The sequence below is a fragment of the Stegostoma tigrinum genome, chromosome 35 (genome assembly GCF_030684315.1).
Source record: "Stegostoma tigrinum isolate sSteTig4 chromosome 35, sSteTig4.hap1, whole genome shotgun sequence".
Taxonomy (NCBI): Eukaryota; Metazoa; Chordata; class Chondrichthyes; order Orectolobiformes; family Stegostomatidae; genus Stegostoma; species Stegostoma tigrinum.
The window spans coordinates 23,123,762-23,147,076 of record NC_081388.1 but is presented as its reverse complement, the minus strand read 5'-3'; the positions used below and the strand labels follow the sequence as shown (position 1 = coordinate 23,147,076).

The window sequence follows — 23,315 nt, the reverse complement described above, 5'->3', positions numbered from 1 at the left end:
TGGTCAAAGAGCCAGCTTTCAGAAATTTGGCACAAGCATTCATCACTATAAAAAAGCATTTACAGGGTTGTTAACAGGAAGTGCAAGATCAATGTCGGGTGGTCCAGAATCATTCTTTTTTAGACTTCGCAGCAGTTTGAATGATTTGCTCTGCCATTTCAGAAAGCACTCAACAACCCACATTTCTGGTCTGAAGTCATCTGGAGGCTAGACCAGGCAAGGATGACAGATTTTATTCCCTAAAAAGTACGTTAGTAAGCCATGTGTGTTTTTACAGCATTTTATTGGTGACTATGAAGCCGTTGTTCTATCTTCTAATCCCGATTTTATTAATTGAACTTTAATTTCATACGTACTGTGATGGAATTTGAACAGAGGGATAGCGTGAGCTAGATACAGCTCTAGTAATGTTAGCAGTACACCACCACCCTTACTGAACAAAATAAAACAAGAGGCCACATGCTTGTGTCACTATTCATTCTCACTTGGGATAACAGCATAACCACCAGACCTCCTGGACTGAAGGGAAAATATGACAGTCTTGTTATTAACTTTACGTTAGCTGCAAGAATTGTCTTGAATAGTCATTCTCCCATATACTTAAATCACCTTCTCCCACTGTTTGGATGTGTCACTGTTTCCAGAGACCCAGCTTCAAAATATTTGTCCATGTAGAAGCAATGCTACTTGCACTTATTGGTCATATGATGCACTCGGGATATCCAGAACCATATAACAAATTACTTAACTGATTCTGTAGGCAAAAATCAACATCCATTTTTTTCTCATTGGCTCATAAACAGATGGACAAATTGATGCATGAATAATGGTGTTCTTGCCTCTATGAAGAATGCAACAGAATATTTTACCTCCATTTCAGCTTACTTACTAATATTACATATTTTAAAGGTCCTCAACTATGGATTAGAAGGATAAATTTCCTTAGCAATTTGCGGCTGTTCTGGATAGGAAATAATCAAATTTATTTATGCAGTAATCTAGCTGATGGGTGAATAGATTGTGATGTTCTAGTAGGAAGGTGTTAGTTTATTCTTTTCTATTTAATGATGACTGTTATTGGTATAAGTGCAGCAAATGTTAAGGGACGGCATCTCAATCACAGGTAGAACCTTGGTAGAACACAATAATTCCAGTCTGCTTTGCTGATGCAAGGTTCCAACAGTTCAACAAATATTGGCTGCCTACAATTAAGGCCAGAGAAGCAAGAGATAAGGAAAAGGGTATAAATCACTTTATTAGAACTGAAAAATATTACTGAGGTAGGCACAGAAAACAGCTTAGGAAAAGGGGATAGTTGATATCAAACATCGAGATAAATGACATAAAGAGCCTCAATATGAGCCATGCTTGCATTCTTGTCACAGTTCTGAGATCGGACATACACACTTCCAGTGTACTGCATCCAGTATTTTTCCCCCCAATTTGCTGCACAGTATTTTCAGGAAGGCAGCTAATCCATTTTCAAAAGGAGCAAAGCTTAATATTTTCATGTAACATTTGCTAATCTACAACATTATTAAAGAACAGATAATATTTAACCAGTACAAATGCTCAGTAGACTGGATTCACGAATCAATGTCTGACAAAACAAATGGATCATTTAAATGTTTTTGTAAGTTCACTTAAACATATAGACCTTTCCTGCAAAAAATAAAATAATATTTACAGCATTCTGTGATATGGAGTGGCAGCACACAGGTTTGTGCCTGCTAGTTCTCACAAGGAATGAATTTTCAATTTCAGCAATGTCATTAGGAAAGGCACTGCACACATTGCCACATGCAAGTAATCCTGGTAGCTTTGTATTTTTTCTTGCAAATCATCCCAAAATGCATCAACAGGAAATTGGTCTATACCTTGTCAAACACCACACAGTCATGAATCCACCAGTAGGAATTGCTAAATTATACTTTCCAAGATTAAAGCCACGACTTCAAAAATATTAGAAGCACAAAAATAGCAATTCAAAATGAACAGTTCACTCATTCTCTATAATTGCTCAAAGAACAATTTACCAATCTGTGCTCAACAGGTTCCACAGATAATCAGAGATGAAGCTCTGAGTGTTTGGTAGAGTCAATGTTAATGGGCTGTGTTACACCCGTTCCAAAATGAACTGACATAAATAGTTCAGGAAACCATTACATACAAAACAATCTCAAAAAAAAAATACCACTTTCTTCAACCTATACAGAGTTTATTAAAAGGTGGCTTGCGGTTTGAACACAACGTCACCTGATATCAGAGAATCCCTACAGTGGGGAAACAGGCCCGTCAGCTCAACAAGTCCACACCATCCCTCCAAAGGGCATCCCATCCAAACCCATTCCCCACCCCTTTCCCTGTAACCCTGCATTTCCCATGGTTAATACACCTAATCTTCACACCTCTGAACACTATGGGCAATTTAGCATGGCCAATCAACATATCCTGTGTATCTTTGTACTGTGGGGGGAAAACTGGAGCACCTGGCATAAACCCATGCAGACATGGGGAGAATGTGCAAAAATCGATCCATATACAGTTGCCTGGGGGTTGAATCGAACCCAGGCCCCTGGCACCGAGAGGCAGCAAGACTAGCCACTGAGTCACCATGCCACTTTATATTCTGTTCATTACTTTTCAACTCAATTTCTTCTCCAACTAAAGAAGCAGTTTAAATGTTTTAGCCCAACTTAACCACATGATTTTCAGCACATTCACTATAACTCAATGAAATTGGTGATTCTTTTCTCACTGCTATGAACTATTGCTTTTCACTGGTGTGACATTATGCACTTTTTTCAAATGCTCTCATACCAATCTTATATTTCCACTAAGACCAAAGTAGTCAAATTCAACTAATCATCCATGGTTGGAAATAAAGTAGCAAAAGGTTTCAGCAGGCAAGAATAGCTAGTTTGTCAGAATTATTTTATATTTTTACTCATTAACTAGCATTCTTGCCTTGAATTTAAATTCCCACATTTCCTCCACAAAGAGAGAAACTAGGAAATTATAGGCCCCATTTATTTAGCATTTGTTACAGGGAAGCTACCAGAACCTATAATCAAGGACAAAGCAACCAAGCACTAATTTGAGTTGACTAAACAGAAAAGCACTGGTCTACATTGGGTGGTATTAAAAATATTCAAGGCACAAAAACAGCAATTCAAAATGAACAGTTCACTTATTCTCCATACTTGCTCACGAAACAATTTACCAGTCCGTGCTCAACAGGTTCCACAGATAATCACAGATGAAACTCTCAGAGTGCTTGGTAGAGTCGATGTTAATGGGCTGTGCTATACCTGTCCCAAAATGAACTGACATGATAGTTAAGGAAACCATTACATACAAAAAGGCTCAACAAGTAATGTCCCATTTTTGAATTGAGTGAGTATGATTGAAGTGGTGGACAGGATACAAGTCACACACACTTCCAGAAGGCATCTGCTAAGTCTCCATGAAAGAGAACGTTAGTTAAAATTAACATTATGGATTAAAGGCAAATTACTGACATGATGAACAGATTGGTCAGGGAGAAGATAGTGGAGATAAAGGATATATACTCAAATAGAAAAGTGTCTAGAGATGGCCCACAAGGATGTGGACTATTATTTCAACTATTTACTATATTGACAACAGGGTGCCATTAATCCTCCTTTGCCAATGAGGAAGAATGGTGGCATAGTAAATAGTGTAAACAGATAATTTAAATAATATTGGGATAATAATAGACTAACTGAAGACGCCACTGTGGCTTAGTCAGTTTAAACACCTGTCAAGTAAATGGGGCATCTTGAGTTCAAAGTCCAGCAGTTCCTTTGCTTCACCATAGCCTTTTGGTTAAAATTCACTAAATTTGGACTGGATGAATTTCAAAAAAAGAAAAGTAAGAATCATTCATCTTGGACAAAAAGAGGATGGATCAGAACACTGTAATAATGACAAACTGGGGGTAATGAAGATCCAAAGAGATTCTGAAGTCCATGTGCACAGATCAATAAAAATGTAAAGGTTGTATACAAACAAAATCAAGCACATGAATGCAATGTTAACACTTATAATTACAGGACTGGATAAGAAAAAAAAAGCCTACAAAACTTCATTAAACAATTTCTGATTTTGTAGTCAGAACTGTAGAAAAGGCATATTAGCCTTGAAAAGAGTGGCATATAGGTTCAGAATATTACTTTAAACCTTGGGGGTCATGGTATGAGAAAAAAAATTTAGATTTGTGTTCTCTGGAATTAAAGGTTAAAGAATATTATGACTGAGGTAGAAACTTACTGTTAATGATGAAACCTCGGTAAAGAATTGGCAACCTTAACATTGAGGAGTGAGAGAAGGAAACAAATTATGGGAGATATATAGGCTTCTCAGTCACTAAAAACAAGGGGATGTTACCTAAATTAACAATTTTAAATCAGACATCAATAAAGGCAGTTTTTTTAAAAAAATTACTTACCGGTAGCGGGCAGCGGTGTTTTTTTTTCTCTTTCACAGAAGGAGCGGGAGCAGCGGAGGAAGTGACGAGGACCAGAGGGGCAGCCGGGAAGGAAAGCAGTGACCATATATATCAGCAAGGCGGCTAAACCCGAGACTCTACAACTGTAGTGTCTCCCACCCGCCCTCCTCCTCTAACCTAGTTAATAAGGTAAGGTTCATTCTAAACTTTCTCTATAGAATACAACTTTGTTATTAATTTTATAGCAACTTGAACGAAGCGTTCTACTTTAGTACTGAGTGGGTGTTCAGATAAGTGGGGTATGGATGCTAGGGCAGTTGCTTGCTCCTCCTGCAGAATGTGGCAGGTGGGTGACATGGCACACGTCTCCGCTGGCTACATTTGTGGGAAGTGCACCCAACTCCAGCTCCTTGAAAACCATGTTAGGGAAATGGAGCTGGAGCTGGATGAACTACGGATCATTCGGGAGGCAGAGGGGGTAACTGAGAGGAGTTACCAGGAGTTGGTCACTCCTAAGGTTCAGGACAAGGATAGATGGGTTACAGTTAGGGGGAGGAAAGGGGACAGACAAACAGTGCAGAGATCCCCTGTGGACATTCCCCTCAGCAATAAGTATACCGTTTTGGATACTGCTGGGGGGGATGACCTACCAGAGGAAAGCCATAGTAGTCAGTTCTCTGGCACTGAGCCTGACACTGTGACAAAGAAGGGAAGGGGGCAGAATAGGAAAGTACTCGTGGTAGGGAACTCGATAGTTAGGGGAATCGACAGGAGATTTTGTGGTCAGGATCAGGATTCCCGGAAGGTATGTTGCCTCCCTGGTGCCAAGGTCCGGGACGTCTCCGATCGGGTGTATAAGGTTCTAAAAGGGGAGGGCGAACAGCCAGAAATCATGTTACATATTGGCACTAATGATATAGCCAGAAAAAGGATTGAGGATATAAAAAGTGATTTCAGGGAGTTAGGATGGAAGCTGCAAAGCAGGACAAACAGAGTAGTGTTCTCTAGTTTACTACCGGTGCCACGAGATAGCGAGGCGAGGAACAGGGAGCAGGCGCAGCTTAACACGTGGCTGCGCAGCTGGTGTAGGAGGGAGGGCTTCAGATATGTAGATAATTGGGATGCCTTCAGGGGAAGGTGGGACCTGTATAAGAAGGACGGGTTGCATCTGAACTGGAAGGGGACCAATGTCCTGGGTGGAAGGTTTGCTCGAGTCGTTCGAGAGGGTTTAAACTAGCATGGCAGGGGGGTGGGAACCTGAGCTGTATACCGGAGGTGAGAGTTGATGCAGGTGAGGCAATAGCGAGAGGTAGACCAGCTAGTGGGAAGGATTTTCCTGGGAAGGAACCAAGGGATCGGTTAAAGTGTGTTTGCTTTAACGCAAGGAGTATCAGGAATAAAAGTGATGAACTTAGAGCATGGATCAGTACCTGGTGCTATGTTGTTGTGGCCATAACAGAGACATGGGTTTCTCAGGGGCAGGAATGGTCGCTGGATGTTCCAGGGTTTAGGGCATTTAAAAAGAATAGTGAGGGGGGAGAAAGAGGAGGGGGTGTAGCACTACTAATCAGAGAGGGTATCACAGCTACAGAAGCTTCCATTGTCGAGGAAGAACTGCCTACCGAGCCAGTATGGGTGGAAATTAGGAACAGCAAGGGAGTAGTCACCTCGTTAGGGGTTTACTACAGGCCCCCCAATAGCAGCAGGGAGATTGAAGAAAGCATAGGTCGGCGGATTTTGGAAAAGTGCGGACGTAGTAGGGTTGTTGTAATGGGTGACTTTAACTTTCCCAATATTGATTGGAACCTCCTTCGAGCAGAAGATTTGAATGGAGCTGTTTTTGTAAGGTGTGTTCAGGAGGGTTTCCTAACTCAGTACGTTGACAGGCCGACGAGGGGAGAGGCCATTCTAGACTTGGTGCTTGGAAACGAGCCGGGGCAGTTATCAGATCTTGTGGTGGGAGAGCATTTTGGTGATAGTGACCATAACTGCCTCACATTCTCCATAGCTATGGAGAAGGAGAGGATTAGGCAAAATGGGAGGATATTTAATTGGGGAAGAGGAAACTATGATGCGATTAGACGTGAGTTAGGAAGCATGGACTGGGAGCAATTGTTCCATGGTAAAGGCACTATAGACATGTGGAGACTGTTTAAGGAACAGTTGTTGCGAGTGATGAATAAATATGTCCCTCTGAGACAGGCAAGAAGGGGTAAGATAAAGGAACCTTGGATGACGAGAGCGGTGGAGCTTCTCGTCAAAAGGAAGAAGGTAGCTTACATAAGGTGGAGGAAGCTAGGATCAAGCTCAGCTCTACAGGATTACAGGCAGGCAAGGAAGGAGCTCAAAAATGGTCTGAGGAGAGCCAGGAGGGGGCACGAGAAAGGCTTGGCCGAACAGATTAGGGAGAACACAAAGGCATTTTACACTGATGTGAGGAATAAGAGAATGGTCAAAGAAAGAGTAGGGCCGATCAGGGGTAGCATAGGAAAATTGTGTGTGGACTCTGAGGAGGTAGGGGAAGCCCAAAATGAGTTTTTTGCTTTTGTCTTCACGAAAGAAACGAACTTTGTAGTAAATGAAACCTTTGAAGAGCAGGTGTGCATGCTGGAATGGATAGAGATAGAAGAAGCTGATGTGCTGAAAATTTTGTCAAACATTAAGATTGACAAGTCACCAGGCCCAGACCAGATTTGTCCTCGGCTGCTTTGGGAAACGAGAAATGCAATTGCTTCGCCACTTGCGAAGATCTTTGCATCCTCGCTCTCCACTGGAGTCGTACCTGAGGACTGGAGAGAGGCAAATGTAATTCCTCTCTTCAAGAAAGGAAATAGGGAAATCCCTGGCAATTACAGACCCAGTAAGTCTCACGTCTGTAGTCTGCAAGGTGTTAGAAAGGATTCTGAGGGATAGGATTTATGACCATCTGGAAGAGCATGGCTTGATTAAATGCAGTCAGCATGGCTTTGTGAGGGGCAGGTCATGCCTCACAAACCTTATCGAGTTCTTTGAGGATGTGACTAGAAAAGTTGATGAGGGTCGAGCTGTGGATGTGGTGTATATGGACTTCAGTAAGGCATTTGATAAGGTTCCCCATGATAGGCTCATTAAGAAGGTCAGGACGAATGGGATACAGGGGAACTTAGCTGTCTGGATACAGAATTGGCTGGCCAACAGAAGACAGCGAGTGGTAGTAGAAGGAAAATATTCTGCCTGGAAGTCAGTGGTGAGTGGTGTTCCACAGGGCTCTGTCCTTGGGCCTCTACTGTTTGTAATTTTTATTAATGACTTGGATGAGGGGATTGAAGGATAGGTCAGCATGTCTGCAGATGACACGAAGGTTGGAGGTGTCGTTGACAGTATAGAGGACTGTTGTAGGCTGCAGCGGGACAATGACAGGATGCAGAGATGGGCTGAGAGGTGGCAGATGGAGTTCAATCTGGATAAATGCGAGGTGATGCATTTTGGAAGGTCGAATTTGAAAGCTGAATACAGGATTAAGGATAGGATTCTTGGCAGTGTGGAGGAACAGAGGGATCTTGGTGTGCAGATACATAGATCCTTTAAAATGGCCACCCAAGTGGACAGGGTTGTTAAGAAAGCATATGGTGTTTTGGCTTTCATTAGCAGGGGGGTTGAGTTTAAGAGTCGTGAGATCTTGTTGCAGCTCTATAAAACTTTGGTTAGACCGCACTTGGAATACTGCGTCCAGTTCTGGTCACCCTATTATAGGAAAGATGTGGATGCTTTGGAGAGGGTTCAGAGGAGGTTTACCAGGATGCTGCCTGCACTGGAGGGCTTATCTTATGAAGAGTGGTTGACTGAGCTCGGACGTTTTTTGTTGGAGAAAAGGACGAGGGGAGGGGACCTAATTGAGGTATACAAGATAATGAGAGGCATAGATAGAGTTGATAGCCAGAGACTATTTCCCAGGGCAGAAATGGCTATCACGAGGGGTCATAGTTTTAAGCTGGTTGGAGGAAAGTATAGAGGGGATGTCAGAGGCGGGTTCTTTACACAGAGAGTTGAGAGAGCATGGAATGCGTTGCCAGCAGCAGTTGTTGAAGCAAGGTCATTGGAATATTTAAGAGACTGCTGGACATGCATATGGTCACAGAAATTTGAGGGTGCATACATGAGGATCAATGGTCGGCACAACATCGTGGGCTGAAGGGCCTGTTCTGTGCTGTACTGTTCTATGTTCTAAATGTTTTTAAGATAAGCACAATGGGGGATTATGGAGCTGCGGCAGGTGGACAGAAACAGCCAGCATCTGAAAGGAGCGGAAGAACTGACTTGAGACTGAACATTCGAATCATATTCCTACCTGACTCCAAGAAACTCACTCATTTTTGTGCCAAATGCTTCTCCCTTGACATATTTTACTTCATTGAATTCAAGATTCCTAAGCATTATATTTTCCAAGGCTTTATAGAATCAGATTCTGTAGTCTTTACATTGCTGAAAAGCATAGTAATATTAGCTGATTCATCTATACCTAGTACTAAAGGCATTTGAGGTCTTATATCTCATTTTCTCCACTTTAATTTTCAAAGTTACAAAGCAAAGGATACCGCCTTTCACAAGAGATGGATCGCTGTCATAGTCCCAAATGATTTTAGTGACCTTATGGAAGATATGAGCCAAGTACCTGCATGAAATCATATTTGAATATAAACATTTTACACAAGTAAACCATTTTACTTGTAAGCAGCTCATTTGAGGAATGAGACAGTATAGCTTATTATTTGTTGTTACATCTTGATTTGACTTACGATTGTCACAAGTACCAAGATACAGTGAAAGATATTTTCCATGCTAACCAGCCAAATCATAGCTTATATAAGTACATCAGGGTAAGAGAACAGAATGCAGAATATAGTGTTACAACTGCAGAGCAGATGCAGAGAAAAATCAACTCTAATATATGAGATAACAGAGTATGGAGCTGGAGGAACACAGCACGCCAGGCAGCTTCAGAGGAGATAGCATACATTTCAGGTTGGGACACAGCATCGGCGGTTCTTACTATCTGTAATATGGTGACGAGTGGTGTCCCGCAGGGTTCAGTGTTGGGGCCACAGCTTTTCACCTTATATATTAATGATCTGGATGAAGGGACTGGGGGCATTCTGGCGAAGTTTGCCGATGATACGAAGATAGGTGGACAGGCAGATAGTACTGAGGAGGTGGAGAAGCTGCAGAAAGATTTAGACAGTTTAGGAGAGTGGTCCAGGAAATGGCTGATGAAATTCAATGCGAGTAAATGTGAAGTTTTGCACTTTGGAAAAAAGAATACAGGCATGGGCTATTTTCTAAACGGTGAGAAAATTCGCAAATCAGAAGTGCAAAGGGATCTGGGAGTGTTGGTCCAGGATTCTCTAAAGGTTAACTTGCAGGTAGAGTCCGTAATTAAGAAAGCGAATGTAATGTTGTTTATCTCAAGAGGGTTGGAATATAAAAGCAGCGATGTGCTTCTGAGGCTTTATAAGGCTCTAGTTAGGCCCCATTTAGAATACTGTGTCCAATTTTGGGCCCCAAACCTCAGGAAGGACATACTAGCCCTGGAGCGTGGCCAGCAGAGATTCACACGGATGATCCCTGGAATGGTAGATTTAACGTATGATGAACGGCTAAGGTTCCTGGGATTGTACTCATCAGAGTTTAGAAGGTTGAGGGGAGATCTAATAGAAACTTACAAGATAATGTATGGTTTAGAAGGGGTGGACGCTAGGAAGTTATTTCTGTTAGGCGGGGAGACTAGGATCTGTGGGCACAGTGTTAAAAGTAGAGGGGGTAAATTTAAAACTGAAATGAGACGACATTTCTTCAGCCAGAGAGTGGTGGGCTTATGGAATTCATTGCCGCAGAGTGCAGTGGATGCCTTCAAGGCAGAGATCGACAAATTCTTGATCTCAAAAGGAATCAAGGGCTACGGGGAGAGTGCAGGGAAGTGGTGTTGAAATGCCCATCAGCCATGATTTAAATGGCAGAGTGGACTTGATGGGCTGAATGGCCTTACTTCCGCTCCTTGATCTTATGGTCTAATATGTGAGAGGTCTGTTCATAAGTCTGAGAAGTTTCTTCCCAAATGTTAGCAAATTTGTTGATACAAAAGTTGAAAAACATGTACCTGTTGGCCGATGGAAAGGGGAAGGAAGAGAGTATAACCGGGGTGAGTTGGAGACAGTAAGGACTGCAAATGCTGGAAGCCAGAGATATATAGTGGATTAGTACCTGGAACTATAATATTGTTGCGATTAGAAACTTGGTTAACGGACAGACAGAATTGGCAGCTGAATGTTCCAGGGCACAGATGTTTCAGACAGGATAGAGGGGGATATAAAAGGGGTGGGAAAGTTGGACTACTCATTAAGAAGAATATCACAGCCGTACAGCGGGAGGACACCTTGGATGGCTCATACAGCAAGGCAATATGGGTAGAGCTTAGGAACAGGAACAATGCAATCATAATGATTTACTATAGGCCTCCCAACAGCCATCAGGAGATAGAAGAACAGATATATAGACAGATTTTGGCAAGACCTAAAAGTAACAGCGTTGTTGTTGTGGGTGATTTTAACTTCTCATATATTGCCTCGGACTCACTTAGTGCTTGGGGCTCGGGTGGGGTAGAGTTTGTAAGCAGCATCCAGGATGGCTTCTTGAAACCGATAGTCCAAATAGGAAAGGGGCCGTACTGGACCTAGTATTGGGGAATGAGCCTGGCCAGGTGGTCAACGTCTCAGTAGGGGAGCAGCTCAGGAACAGTGATCACAACTCAGTCAGCTTTAATGTACTGATGGATAAAGATTGGTGTAGTTGTCAGGTAAAGGTGCTAAATTGGGGAAAGTCTAATTACAACAACATTAGGCAGGAACTGAAGAATGTAGATTGCAGGCAAGCGTTCGAGGGCAAACCAACATTTGGTATATGGGAGGCTTTCAAGTATAAGTTGCTGGGAACCCAGGACCGGCATGTTCCTTTAAGGATGAAGCATAAGAATGCCAAGTTTAGGGAACCTTGGATAACGAGAGATATTGTGACCCTAATCAAAAAGGAAAAGGAAGCAAAGGAAGCATTTAATCAAGGCTAAGAGGCAGGGTACACACAAAGCAAGAGTGGATACATGGAAAGTCAATAGAAACTTAAGCAAAAAGAGTTAGGAGGGCTAAAAGGAGTCATTAAAAGTCATTGGCCAAAAGGATTAAGGAAAATTCCAAGGCTTTTTATACATATACAGATATTAAGAGGGTAGCCAGGCAGAGGGCTGGCCCACTCAACGACAGGGAATGGAATTTATGTGTGGAGCCAGAGGAAATGGGTGAGGTATTAAATGTGTACTTTGCATCAGTATTCACCACAGAGAAGGACTTGGTGGATGATGAGTCTGGGGAAGGGTGTGTAGATAGTTTGGGTCATGTTGAGATCAAAAGGGAGGTGGTATTGGAAGTCTTGAAAAACATTAAGGTAGTCAAGTCCCCAGGCCCTGATGGGATATACCCCAGAATACTGAGAGAGGCAAGGGAGGAAATCGTTGGGGCCGTAAGGGAAATCTTTGTATTGTCACTGGCTACAGGGGAAGTTCCAGAGGACTGGCAAACGGCCAATGTTGTTCCTTTGTTTAAGAAGGGTGACAAGGATAATCCAGCTAATTACAAGCCAGTGAGCCTTATGTTAGTAGTAAGGAAATTACTGGAGAGGATTCTTGGAGAAAAGGTTTACTCCCACGTGGAAATCAATGGGGGTATTAGCAAGAGGCAACATGGCTTTACGAAGGGGAGGTCATGTCTTACCAACTTGGTTGAGTTTTTTCAGGATGTGAAGATGACGATCGATGAGGGTACAGCAGTGGATGCTGTCTACATGGACTTCAGTAAGGCCTTTGACAAAGTCCCCCATGGCAGGCTTATACAGAAGGTAAAGTTGCATGGGGTCAGAGGTGAGCTTGCAAGATAGATTAAAAAAACTGGCTTGATCATAGAAGACAGACAGGAGCAGTAGAAGGGTTCATTTCTGAATGGAGGGCTGTGACTAGTGGCATTCCTCAGGGATCAGCATTGGGACCTTTGCTATTTATAATACATATAAATGGTTTGGTGAAAAATGTAACTGGTCTGATTAGTAAGTTTGCCGATGACACAAAGGTTGGTGGAATTACGGCTAGCGATGGGGACCATCAAAGAATACAGTGGGATATAGATTGGTTGGTGACTTGGGCAGAGATGGAATCTGGAAAAATGTGAGGTAATGCATTTTGAAAGGAAATCTAGATGCAAAATATACAGAAGAGTACTGATAGGCAGAGTATACAGGGTATACAGGTCACTGAAAGTGGCAACGCAAGTGGAAAAGGTAATGAACAAGGCATACAGCATGCTGACCTTCATCGGCCAGGGCACTGAGTTTAAAAATTGGCAAGTAATGTTGCAGCTTTACAGAACCCGAGTTAGGCTACATTTGGAACATTGTGCTCAATTCTGGTCGTCACACCACCAGAAGGATGTGGTAGCTTTGGAGAGGGTACAGAAAACATTTACCAGGATGCTGCCTGGTAGAGGGCATTAGCTATGAGGAGAGGTTGGAGAAACTTGGGTTGTTCACATTGGAATGACAGAGGTTCAGCAGGTACCTGATAAGAGGACCACAAGATTCTGAAGGGCATGGACAGACCGGACAATCAGAAGCTTTTACCCCGGGTGGTGGCGACAGTTACCAGGGGCCATGGGTTTAAGGTGCGAGGGCTAAGGTTTAAAGGTGATGTACGAGGCAAGTTTTTTTCTTTTATTCAGAGGGTGGTGGGTGCCTGGAACTCACTGCTGGGGTTGTAGTGGAAGCAGATACAATAGTGACTTTTAAAGGGCATCTTGACAAATCCATGAATAGGATGGAAGTAAAGGGATACGGTTCCCAAAAAGGTAGGGGTTTTAGTTATGATGGGCAGCACACTGGTACAGACTTGGACAGCCGAAGGGCCTGTTCCTGTTCTGTAATTTTCTTTGTTCTTGTTCTTCGTTCAAATAGATGTAAAGCTGGAAAACCCTTCTTCATTTGGCCTGAAACAATGACTTTCCTGCTCCTTGGATGCTGTCTGACCTGCTGTTTTCTTTCAGCTTCACGTCTTGGCTGCTTTCTCAAGGCAGCATAACTGAAGATTGAGTCAACGGAAGGAAGGCTGGTTTTCGTGATGGACTGGGCTGTGTTCATAACTCTCTAATTTCTTGCGACCTTGGGCAAAGCAGTTGCCATACTAAGCTGTGATGCTTCCACATAGGATTCTTTCTATGCTAGTTATCATGGGCATGCTGAATTTCCTTAGCCCCCTAAGGAAGCAGAGGCTTTGGTGTGCTTTTTTGACTGTAGCTTCAATATGGATCGACCTGGCTAAACTATTGGTGATACTTACCCCGACGAACTTGAAGTTCACAATTACCTCCACCTTAGCACCACTGATAAATTGAGGTGTGTTCTCCATACCACTTCCTGAAGATGACCAAAATCTTCAGTTTTTTGACACTGAGAGCGAGAGAGAGAGATTGTGTTTTTGCACTATCACCTTGCTGCACTCGGTCTTATCATTTGAGATCCTGGAAGGTTTGTATTATAAGAAGGTATGGGATAGGCTAGGAAACTGTTCCTTGCAGCATAGAAGGTTGAAGGATGATGATATAGAGGTTGATAAAATCATGAGGGACATAGTTAAGGTGAATAGCAAGGGCTTTTCCATAGGGGAGGGGAGTTCAAAACCAGAGGAAATATTTTAAAAGGTGAGAGGAGAAAAATTTTGACAAGGATCTGAGGGACAACATTTTCACACAGAGTGGTTCAGACATGGAATGAACTGAAGAAAACAATAAGATGCAGATACAATTAAAACATTTAAAAGACATTAAGACAGGTACATGAATAGAAAAGATTTAGGATAAAAACAGTCAAGTGGGACAAGTTTAGTTTGGGAAACGTGGTCAGTATGGACAAGTTGGTTCAAAACAGTCTGTTTCCATGCTGTATGATTCTATGACCCACCACAGCGGCATCAACAGCAAATTTATAAATGGAGTTAGAGCTGAATTTGGCTTGAGTCATGAGCATATAGGGGCTATCATAAACGGCTGAGTATGTAGCCTTGCGGGGCACCGATGTTGAGGATTATCATTGAGGTATTCTCACCTATCCTTACAGATTGCGGTCTGTGAGTCAGAGTCAAGAATCCACTTGCACAGCAGGGAGCAGAGTCCTAGGTCTTGGAGTCTGAAGGTGACTTGTTGAAATTATGGTGTTGAAGGCATAGCTAAAGTCAATAAATAAGAGTCTGACACAGGTGTCCTTGTTATCCAGATGTTTCAGGAGTGAGTGAAGGGCCTATTGTGACAGTAGGCAAATTGTAGCAGATCAGGACAACCTGGGAGACTGGAGTTGATATCTGCCATTACTAACCTCATGAAGAACTTCATAAAGATGGATGTCAGAGCCACCAGGTACGTGTCATTAAGGCACCTCGCCTGATTTTCTTTGCTACTGGGACAATAGTGGTCTCTTGGAGCAAGTGGGAACCGCTGACAAGTGGTGACCAGCAGGGTTCAAAATTGGGGCAGCAGCTGTTCACTTTATATGTTAATGATCTGGATGAAGGGACTAGGGGCATTCTGGCAAAGTTTGCCGATGATACGAAGATAGGGGGACAGGCAGGTAGTACTGAGGAGGCTGCAGAAAGATTTAGACAGTTTAGGGGAGTGGTCCAGGAAATGGCTGATGAAATTCAACGTGAGCAAATGCGAGGTTTTGCACTTTGGAAAAAAAAGAATACAGGCATGGACTATTTTCTAAACGGTGAGAAAATTCGCAAATCAGAAGTGCAAAGGGATCTGGGAGTGTTGGTCCAGGATTCTGTAAAAGTTCATTTGCAGGTAGAGTCCGTGATTAAGAAAGCGAATGTAATGTTGTTGTCTATCTCAAGAGAGTTGGAATATAAAAGCAGTGATGTGCTTCTGAGGCTTTATAAAGCTCTAGTTAGGCCCCATCTGGAATACCGTGTCCAATTTTGGGCCCCACACCTCAGGAAGGACATACTGGCGCTGGAGAAACTTACAAGATAATGTATGACTTAGAAAGGGTGGACGCTGGGAAGTTGTTTCCGTTAGGCAGGGAGACCAGGACCCGTGGGACTGGAATTCCAGGCAGGCCAGATTAGGTGAGGGCAACAGATTTCTTTACCATACAGGATATCAGTGAGCCTAATGAGTTTTTACAACACAGTTACCTGGTAGTATTAGGCTAGAATTCTTTTTAAAATATCAGACTTTCATCAATTCAAATTTCGCGTGTGCCGTGGTGGAATCTGAATCCAAGTTCCTAGAACATTAGTCTGAGTCCCTGAATTGCTCATCCAGAGAAAATACCTCTTCCCCACCTCAGCAAAAATTTCTACATGTTGGTCATCAGTTTCTACGACCCACAATCATAGTGGATGACCTTTTCACCTTATCGGCTGCTCAGAAGTCATCTAAAAATATTGGATAATTTTTCCAAATTGTGATGTAGTGAATTCACCTCTGTCTCTATATACCAAAAAATGTCCTGCGAGTTCAAGAATTTGATTTTCCACCACTCCGTACTGATTCAGTGTAACAAGAGAAGACTACTTTAAGCAAACTTATGCATTACTTCAAAACTTACTTGGTAGAAGGAATAACCATTGTCGTGTCTTCAGCTACCTCTTCTTCTATTTTGGTTATTTCTTTCTCAGTCCTTTCAAGCTCCTCTAGTTCTTGCTGTAAAAGTGTGACTTTTGTATGTTAAGAAAAGGAACAATGTGTGGTTATAACATTGCTCATGTATGAGCTTGGTACAAAATGTTTTACAAAAGGTGAAGGTGAAATTGAGACAATGCATTCACATGGTGGTTCTAACAAAATCAAAATTTTTAAAACACTTGGGAATTCTATATATATAACAATGATTTAAATGGGCACAAATTATTCATAGTAGCAATATGGAACAAATTCATTTTGGGTGATAGCTCATAAAAACAATGCCACACCACTATCACTACCAGAGATGTTTAATGTAGATACCAAAATGTTTGAGCACCAACCTGTGGTGGATAATATTTACTTCAATACCAAGTTACTCCTTTCGGCAAGAAGCATTCTACAAGTTAATCTCAATGGATTTAAAAAAACAAAGTTGTTAATAGCTGGAAAAAAAAGACATATGCTGTTGAAGCCTTTTGTGTGGCACTCAAGGACAAGTTCAAGAATACCAAATGTCAAAGGAAACACATTCTGTAATGCAAGAGAAAAGGGTACTTATGGATTGATTGAAGCTTTGTCATGGAGAATACACCAGGCAACAGGTGTCTCCCATGTTTTTGCCTAATTTAAAAAGTGCAATAAGTATGCTTGTAATGCAGAAGTAGTATCCCTATCTCTGACCCAGCAAGCCTGGATTCCAATCCTGCCAGCTGCAGAGGTGAACAACAACATTACTGAGCAGGTTGACCTGGAAAATATGTATAAAAAGGTGCAATAGGGCTCTTGTGACACAACAATTGTGTCCCTACCTCTAATCTAGGATGCCCACATTCAAGACCCATCTGCTCCAGCGGTGTCATAAATAACATCTTTGAACAGGTTAATTAAAAATCTAATCTTATAAAAGGTGTACTCGCCTGCCAACACCATTTTCATTTCAGTGATTTGGTGGTGAGAAAAGCCATTGAGTTGTGTGAAATAGCACCTCTGGATATATAAAACATTTAAAAAGGGAAGGATGAGGCTCTTGTGGTATATTGGTCATCTTCCTACCTCTCAGCCAAGAGGCCTGGGCTGAAGTCCCAATGGTCTAGGAGTGTCTAATAATATCTCTGAAGGCTCATTACCTAATTGGTTGAGAAACAAGCATTGCCCAAACAGTCTCAGCCTTCTTGTGATGCATATGGAAGTCTCCCTAGCCCTGAGCCTAGAGGCCCAATTTCAAGTCTCACCTGCTCCAGAGGTAAGTAAAAATATCTGAACAGGTTGATTGAGAAAAATATCTAAAAAGCTGTAAATCCTCCACATGTTCTATTCGTAGAGAAGAGAGTTCAGTATATAAAAATAACTTCTAGCAAGCGCAAGTGCAAGCCCACACCCACTGACAACACTAAATTGGCTTAAAGTGATTATTAAGTCAACACAATCACTTGCAGATATCATTCCTCCATTACTTCCTAATCCATGTAGGAACTTTTTAAAAGTAAACTTCAGCCGCAAAAGGATATTTTAATTCTGTTCCTTTCTGAACATACTGTTGTTGACTATTTTTCCACTGTTCCTGAATCTTCTGCACCTCCAGAAAGTTTTTCTGTTGTTCTTCTCCAATCTCTATAACTTTCAGTGCCACTTTCTCCCGTGTCTGTTGTATTTCTGAAATCAACATCATGTAATTCTCAAAGATCCTGTATTAGTCATAGATGTTTCCAAAAGCTTATTTCTAGCCATTAACATTTTCAAGCAACAGGGAGTTAAGTTAAAACTAATTTTAAAGTAGCACAGATCATTCAAGTCAAACCTAACATTAGGGTACTTTTTAAAAAGTTGTACTGGAAACAATCACAATTACAAAAGGGAGATAAACCATGCAGTATAAGCACGTTCAGTGATAAGGATCCAATTTATGTCTTTTTCCACCACCTGTACACATCATTTCATTTTCAAGGTATGGTTATGAATTCTGCATAAGACAGTTTGCCTTCACAGAACTGTTAATATAGTTCAGACACCACAGATTGTCTGTGTACTGCCCTCACAGCATCTCTAGTGCTAGGACAACAGTAAATTACTGTGGATGCTTGAAATCTGAAATTAAAAAAGCAGAAAATGCTGCTTAAGGAGAGAGAAGTGATTCATGCTTCAAGTCCAATACTATTTTTTGAAACATGCCAGTTTCCAGAATCAAAACAATAACGGATTTTCTCTCCAGATGATGCCAGAGCCACTGGATTTCCCCAGAATATTATTTGTATCTTTATTGCTACTGCCATTCACACCATCACAGAAAGTCAGTTTGTGGCACTTTTTAAATTATCTGTGCCAATTTTACAAACGTCAGCTCACTTACCCAATTTCTGAATTGTCAAGTCTTACCTGTAAGCAGTTGCTTCACTGATCTTTCAAATTCCAGGTACCTATTTACAGTTTTTGCTTTATTCATCATTGCTTTCTGCAACAGCACCTCCCCGTGAGAGCCTGACAGGATAATCGACATTTCTCCAGCTAACGCCTTAAATTCTTGCATCTGGGCCTCCATCTTTATCGGGGAGGGGGGGAGCAGAAAATATACACTTTAATTTCTTGCTCTATCATTCATTGAACGGACATGCAGAGTCACTCAGATATTGAGTGATAGTTTTTGGGAATAAGAGAGGAGAGAACTTAATTTAGTGATCAGGCTTTGAAGGGAATTCTCACGTTTTCTGTCTCAGTATTGCCAAAATTTCCTCCAGCCCCTCCCTTCATTTTTGATTTTCCTCTGGCCTCAAAATTTTCCTCACTTTCTCCTCCACAATTTTTTTTTAAATCTCTCCTCAGCGTGATTCTTCCCCCAGGTGTTTTCTCCCTTTCACTTTATCCCTCGATCTCCCCTCTCCGGATAGTTCTATCCCGCACCTGTCCGGGTGTTTGTGTCCCTCACCCATCAGGTGATTTTATCCCTCGCTCTCTCCACTCCGGGTGATTTTATCCCTGGCTCTCTCCCCTCCGGGTGATTTTATCCCTCGCTCTCTCCCCTCCGGGTCATTTTATCCCTCGCGCTGTCCTCTCCGGGTGATTTCATCCCTCGCTCTCTCCTCTCCGGGTGATTTTATCCCTCGCTCTCTGTTCTCCAGGTGATTTTATCCCTCACTCTCTCCTCTCCAGGTGATTTTATCCCTCGCTCTCTGCTCTCCGGGTGATTTTATCCCTCGCTCTCTCCTCTCCGCGTGATTTTATCCCTCGCTCTCTCCCCTCCGGGTGATTTTATCCCTCGCTCTCTGCTCTCCGGGTGATTTTATCCCTCGCTCTCACCTCTCCGGGTGATTTTATCCCAAGCTCTCACCTCTCCATGTGATTTTATCCCTCACTCTCTCCCCTCCGGGTGATTTTATCCCAAGCTCTCACCTCTCCGCATGATTTTATCCCTCGCTGTCTGCTCTCCGGGTGATTTTATCCCTCGCTCTCTCCCCTCCGGGTGATTTTATCCCTCGCTCTCTCCCCTCCGGGTGATTTTATCCCTCGCTCTCTGCTCTCCGGGTGATTTTATCCCTCGCTCTCTCCCCTCCGGGTGATTTTATCCCTCGCTCTCTGCTCTCCGGGTGATTTTATCCGTCGCTCTCTCCTCTCCGGGTGATTTTATCCCTCGCTCTCTGCTCTCCGGGTGATTTTATCCCTCGCTCTCTCCCCTCCGGGTGATTTTATCCCTCGCTCTCTCCTCTCCGGGTGATTTTATCCCTCGCTCTCTGCTCTCCGGGTGATTTTATCCCTCGCTCTCACCTCTCCGGGTGATTTTATCCCTCGCTCTCTCCCATCCTGGTGATTTTATCCCTCGCTCTCTCCCATCCTGGTGATTTTATCCCTCGCTCTCTCCCCTCCGGGTGATTTTATCCCTCGTTCTCACCTCTCCGCGTGATTTTATCCCTCGCTCTCTCCCCTCCGGGTGATTTTATCCCTCGCTCTCTCCCCTCCGGGTGATTTTATCCCTCGTTCTCACCTCTCCGCGTGATTTTATCCCTCGCTCTCTCCCCTCCGGGTGATTTTATCCCTCGCTCTCACCTCTCCGGGTGATTTTATCCCTCGCTCTCTACCCTCCGGGTGATTTTATCCCTCGCTCTCTCCTCTCCGGGTGATTTTATCCCTCGCTCTCACCTCTCCGGGTGATTTTATCCCTCGCTGTCTCCCCTCCGGGTGATTTTATCCCTCGCTCTCTCCTCTCCGGGTGATTTTATCCCTCGCTCTCTCCTCTCCGGGTGATATTATCCCTCGCTCTCTGCTCTCCGGGTGATTTTATCCCTCGCTCTCACCTCTCCGGGTGATTTTATCCCAAGCTCTCTCCCCTCCGGGTGATTTTATCCCTCGCTCTCTCCACTCCGGGTGATTTTATCCCTCGCTCTCTCCCCTCCGGGTGATTTTATCCCTCGCTCTCTCCTCTCCGGGTGATATTATCCCTCGCTCTCTCCTCTCCGGGTGATTTTATCCCTCGCTCTCTCCACTCCGGGTGATTTTATCCCTCGCTCTCTCCACTCCGGGTGATTTTATCCCTCGCTCTCACCTCTCCGGGTGATTTTATCCCTCGCTCTCTCTCCTCCGGGTGATTTTATCCCTCGCTCTCACCTCTCCGGGTGATTTTATCCCTCGCTCTCTCCCCTCCGGGTGATTTTATCCCTCGCTCTCACCTCTCCGGGTGATTTTATCCCTCGCTCTCTCTCCTCCGGGTGATTTTATCCCTCGCTCTCACCTCTCCGGGTGATTTTATCCCTCGCTCTCACCTCTCCGGGTGATTTTATCCCTCGCTCTCTCCCCTCCGGGTGATTTTATCCCTCGCTCTCACCTCTCCTGGTGATTTTATCCCTCGCTCTCTCCCCTCCGGGTGATTTTATCCCTCGCTCTCACCTCTCCGGGTGATTTTATCCCTCGCTCTCACCTCTCCGGGTGATTTTATCCCTCGCTCTCTCCACTCCGGGTGATTTTATCCCTCGCTCTCACGTCTCCGGGTGATTTTATCCCTCTCTCTCTCCCCTCCTGGTGATTTTATCCCTCGCTCTCTCCCCTCCGGGCGATTTTATCCCTCGCTCTCTCCTCTCCTGGTGATTTTATCCCTCGCTCTCTCCCCTCCGGGTGATTTTATCCCTCGCTCTCACCTCTCCGGGTGATTTTATCCCTCGCTCTCACCTCTCCGGGTGATTTTATCCCTCGCTCTCTCCTCTCCTGGTGATTTTATCCCTCGCTATCTCCCCTCCGGGTGATTTTATCCCTCGCTCTCACCTCTCCGGGTGATTTTATCCCTCGCTCTCTCCACTCCGGGTGATTTTATCCCTCGCTCTCTGCTCTCCGGGTGATTTTATCCCTCGCTCTCACCTCTCCGGGTGATTTTATCCCTCGCTCTCACCTCTCCGGGTGATTTTATCCCTCGCTCTCTCCACTCCGGGTGATTTTATCCCTCGCTCTCTCCACTCCGGGTGATTTTATCCCTCGCTCTCACCTCTCCGGGTGATTTTATCCCTCGCTCTCACCTCTCCGGGTGATTTTATCCCTCGCTCTCTCCCCTCCGGGTGATTTTATCCCTCGCTCTCTCCTCTCCTGGTGATTTTATCCCTCGCTCTCTCCTCTCCTGGTGATTTTATCCCTCGCTATCTCCCCTCCGGGTGATTTTATCCCTCGCTCTCACCTCTCCGGGTGATTTTATCCCTCGCTCTCTCCACTCCGGGTGATTTTATCCCTCGCTCTCTGCTCTCCGGGTGATTTTATCCCTCGCTCTCACCTCTCCGGGTGATTTTATCCCTCGCTCTCACCTCTCCGGGTGATTTTATCCCTCGCTCTCTCCACTCCGGGTGATTTTATCCCTCGCTCTCTCCACTCCGGGTGATTTTATCCCTCGCTCTCACCTCTCCGGGTGATTTTATCCCTCGCTCTCACCTCTCCGGGTGATTTTATCCCTCGCTCTCTCCCCTCCGGGTGATTTTATCCCTCGCTCTCTCCCCTCCTGGTGATTTTATCCCTCGCTCTCTCCTCTCCTGGTGATTTTATCCCTCGCTCTCACCTCTCCGGGTGATTTTATCCCTCGCTCTCTCCTCTCCTGGTGATTTTATCCCTCGCTCTCTCCTCTCCTGGTGATTTTATCCCTCGCTCTCTCCTCTCCTGGTGATTTTATCCCTCGCTCTCACCTCTCCGGGTGATTTTATCCCTCGCTCTCACCTCTCCGGGTGATTTTATCCCTCGCTCTCTCCACTCCGGGTGATTTTATCCCTCGCTCTCACCTCTCCGGGTGATTTTATCCCTCGCTCTCTCCCCTCCGGGTGATTTTATCCCTCGCTCTCTCCACTCCGGGTGATTTTATCCCTCGCTCTCTCCTCTCCTGGTGATTTTATCCCTCGCTCTCTCCTCTCCTGGTGATTTTATCCCTCGCTCTCACCTCTCCGGGTGATTTTATCCCTCGCTCTCACCTCTCCGGGTGATTTTATCCCTCGCTCTCTCCACTCCGGGTGATTTTATCCCTCGCTCTCACCTCTCCGGGTGATTTTATCCCTCGCTCTCACCTCTCCGGGTGATTTTATCCCTCGCTCTCTCCCCTCCGGGTGATTTTATCCCTCGCTCTCTCCACTCCGGGTGATTTTATCCCTCGCTCTCACCTCTCCGGGTGATTTTATCCCTCGCTCTCACCTCTCCGGGTGATTTTATCCCTCGCTCTCTCCCCTCCGGGTGATTTTATCCCTCGCTCTCACCTCTCCGGGTGATTTTATCCCTCGCTCTCTCCTCTCCGGGTGATTTTATCCCTCGCTCTCTCCCCTCCGGGTGGTGTAGTTTGGTTTTCCCGCCTCCCTGTTGTCCGTTAACACATCCTCAATTCGAAGTTTCCGCTCGAGCCCAACGTCTCCCCGAAGGACCCCGCTGAGCTGACTAGCGGTAGCGCCCGTACACAACGGCAGTCAATTTTGTTTGTACCTGTCCCATTAATCTTTGCAAGGGCATTTTCAGATTGAAATCATAGTGGATAATTCATGTTTTATCGCTGCAAACAAAAAAAACTGTCCTGCTTCAGCGACATGACCCTGCCGGCTTGTAAACTGGACACCTATAAAACCAACAACAACTTGCCAGATAACAAAGTGTGA

At 44.2% G+C, this 23,315-nt stretch overlaps 1 protein-coding gene across 1 annotated transcript; it reads right to left on the bottom strand.

Annotated features, from left to right (window-relative positions):
• Window positions 1-1,230: 1,230 nt before the first annotated feature.
• spc24 (SPC24 component of NDC80 kinetochore complex) lies at window positions 1,231-23,073 on the bottom strand. Its single transcript, XM_059639982.1, has 6 exons — window positions 22,959-23,073; window positions 18,598-18,762; window positions 17,733-17,877; window positions 16,148-16,252; window positions 9,046-9,122; window positions 1,231-3,326 (listed from the first exon to the last, which is right to left on the bottom strand). The coding sequence occupies exons 2-6, from the start codon at window positions 18,758-18,760 to the stop codon at window positions 3,220-3,222; spliced, it is 597 nt and encodes a 198-aa protein (XP_059495965.1). The 5' UTR covers window positions 18,761-18,762; window positions 22,959-23,073; the 3' UTR covers window positions 1,231-3,219.
• Window positions 23,074-23,315: the final 242 nt, after the last annotated feature.

What these genes read in the sequence shown, in the direction of transcription:
- spc24 (XM_059639982.1), bottom strand. Translation starts at nt 18,760, where the DNA reads ATGGAGGCCCAGATGCAAGAATTTAAGGCGTTAGCTGGAGAAATGTCG. An exon ending in ATGGTTATTCCTTCTACCAA is followed by an intron (nt 9,123 to 16,147) that starts GTAAGTTTTGAA and finishes GATTTCATGCAG; the next exon opens with GTACTTGGCTCATATCTTCC. An exon ending in TCCATCTCTTGTGAAAGGCG is followed by an intron (nt 3,327 to 9,045) that starts GTATCCTTTGCT and finishes CTATCATGTCAG; the next exon opens with TTCATTTTGGGACAGGTATA.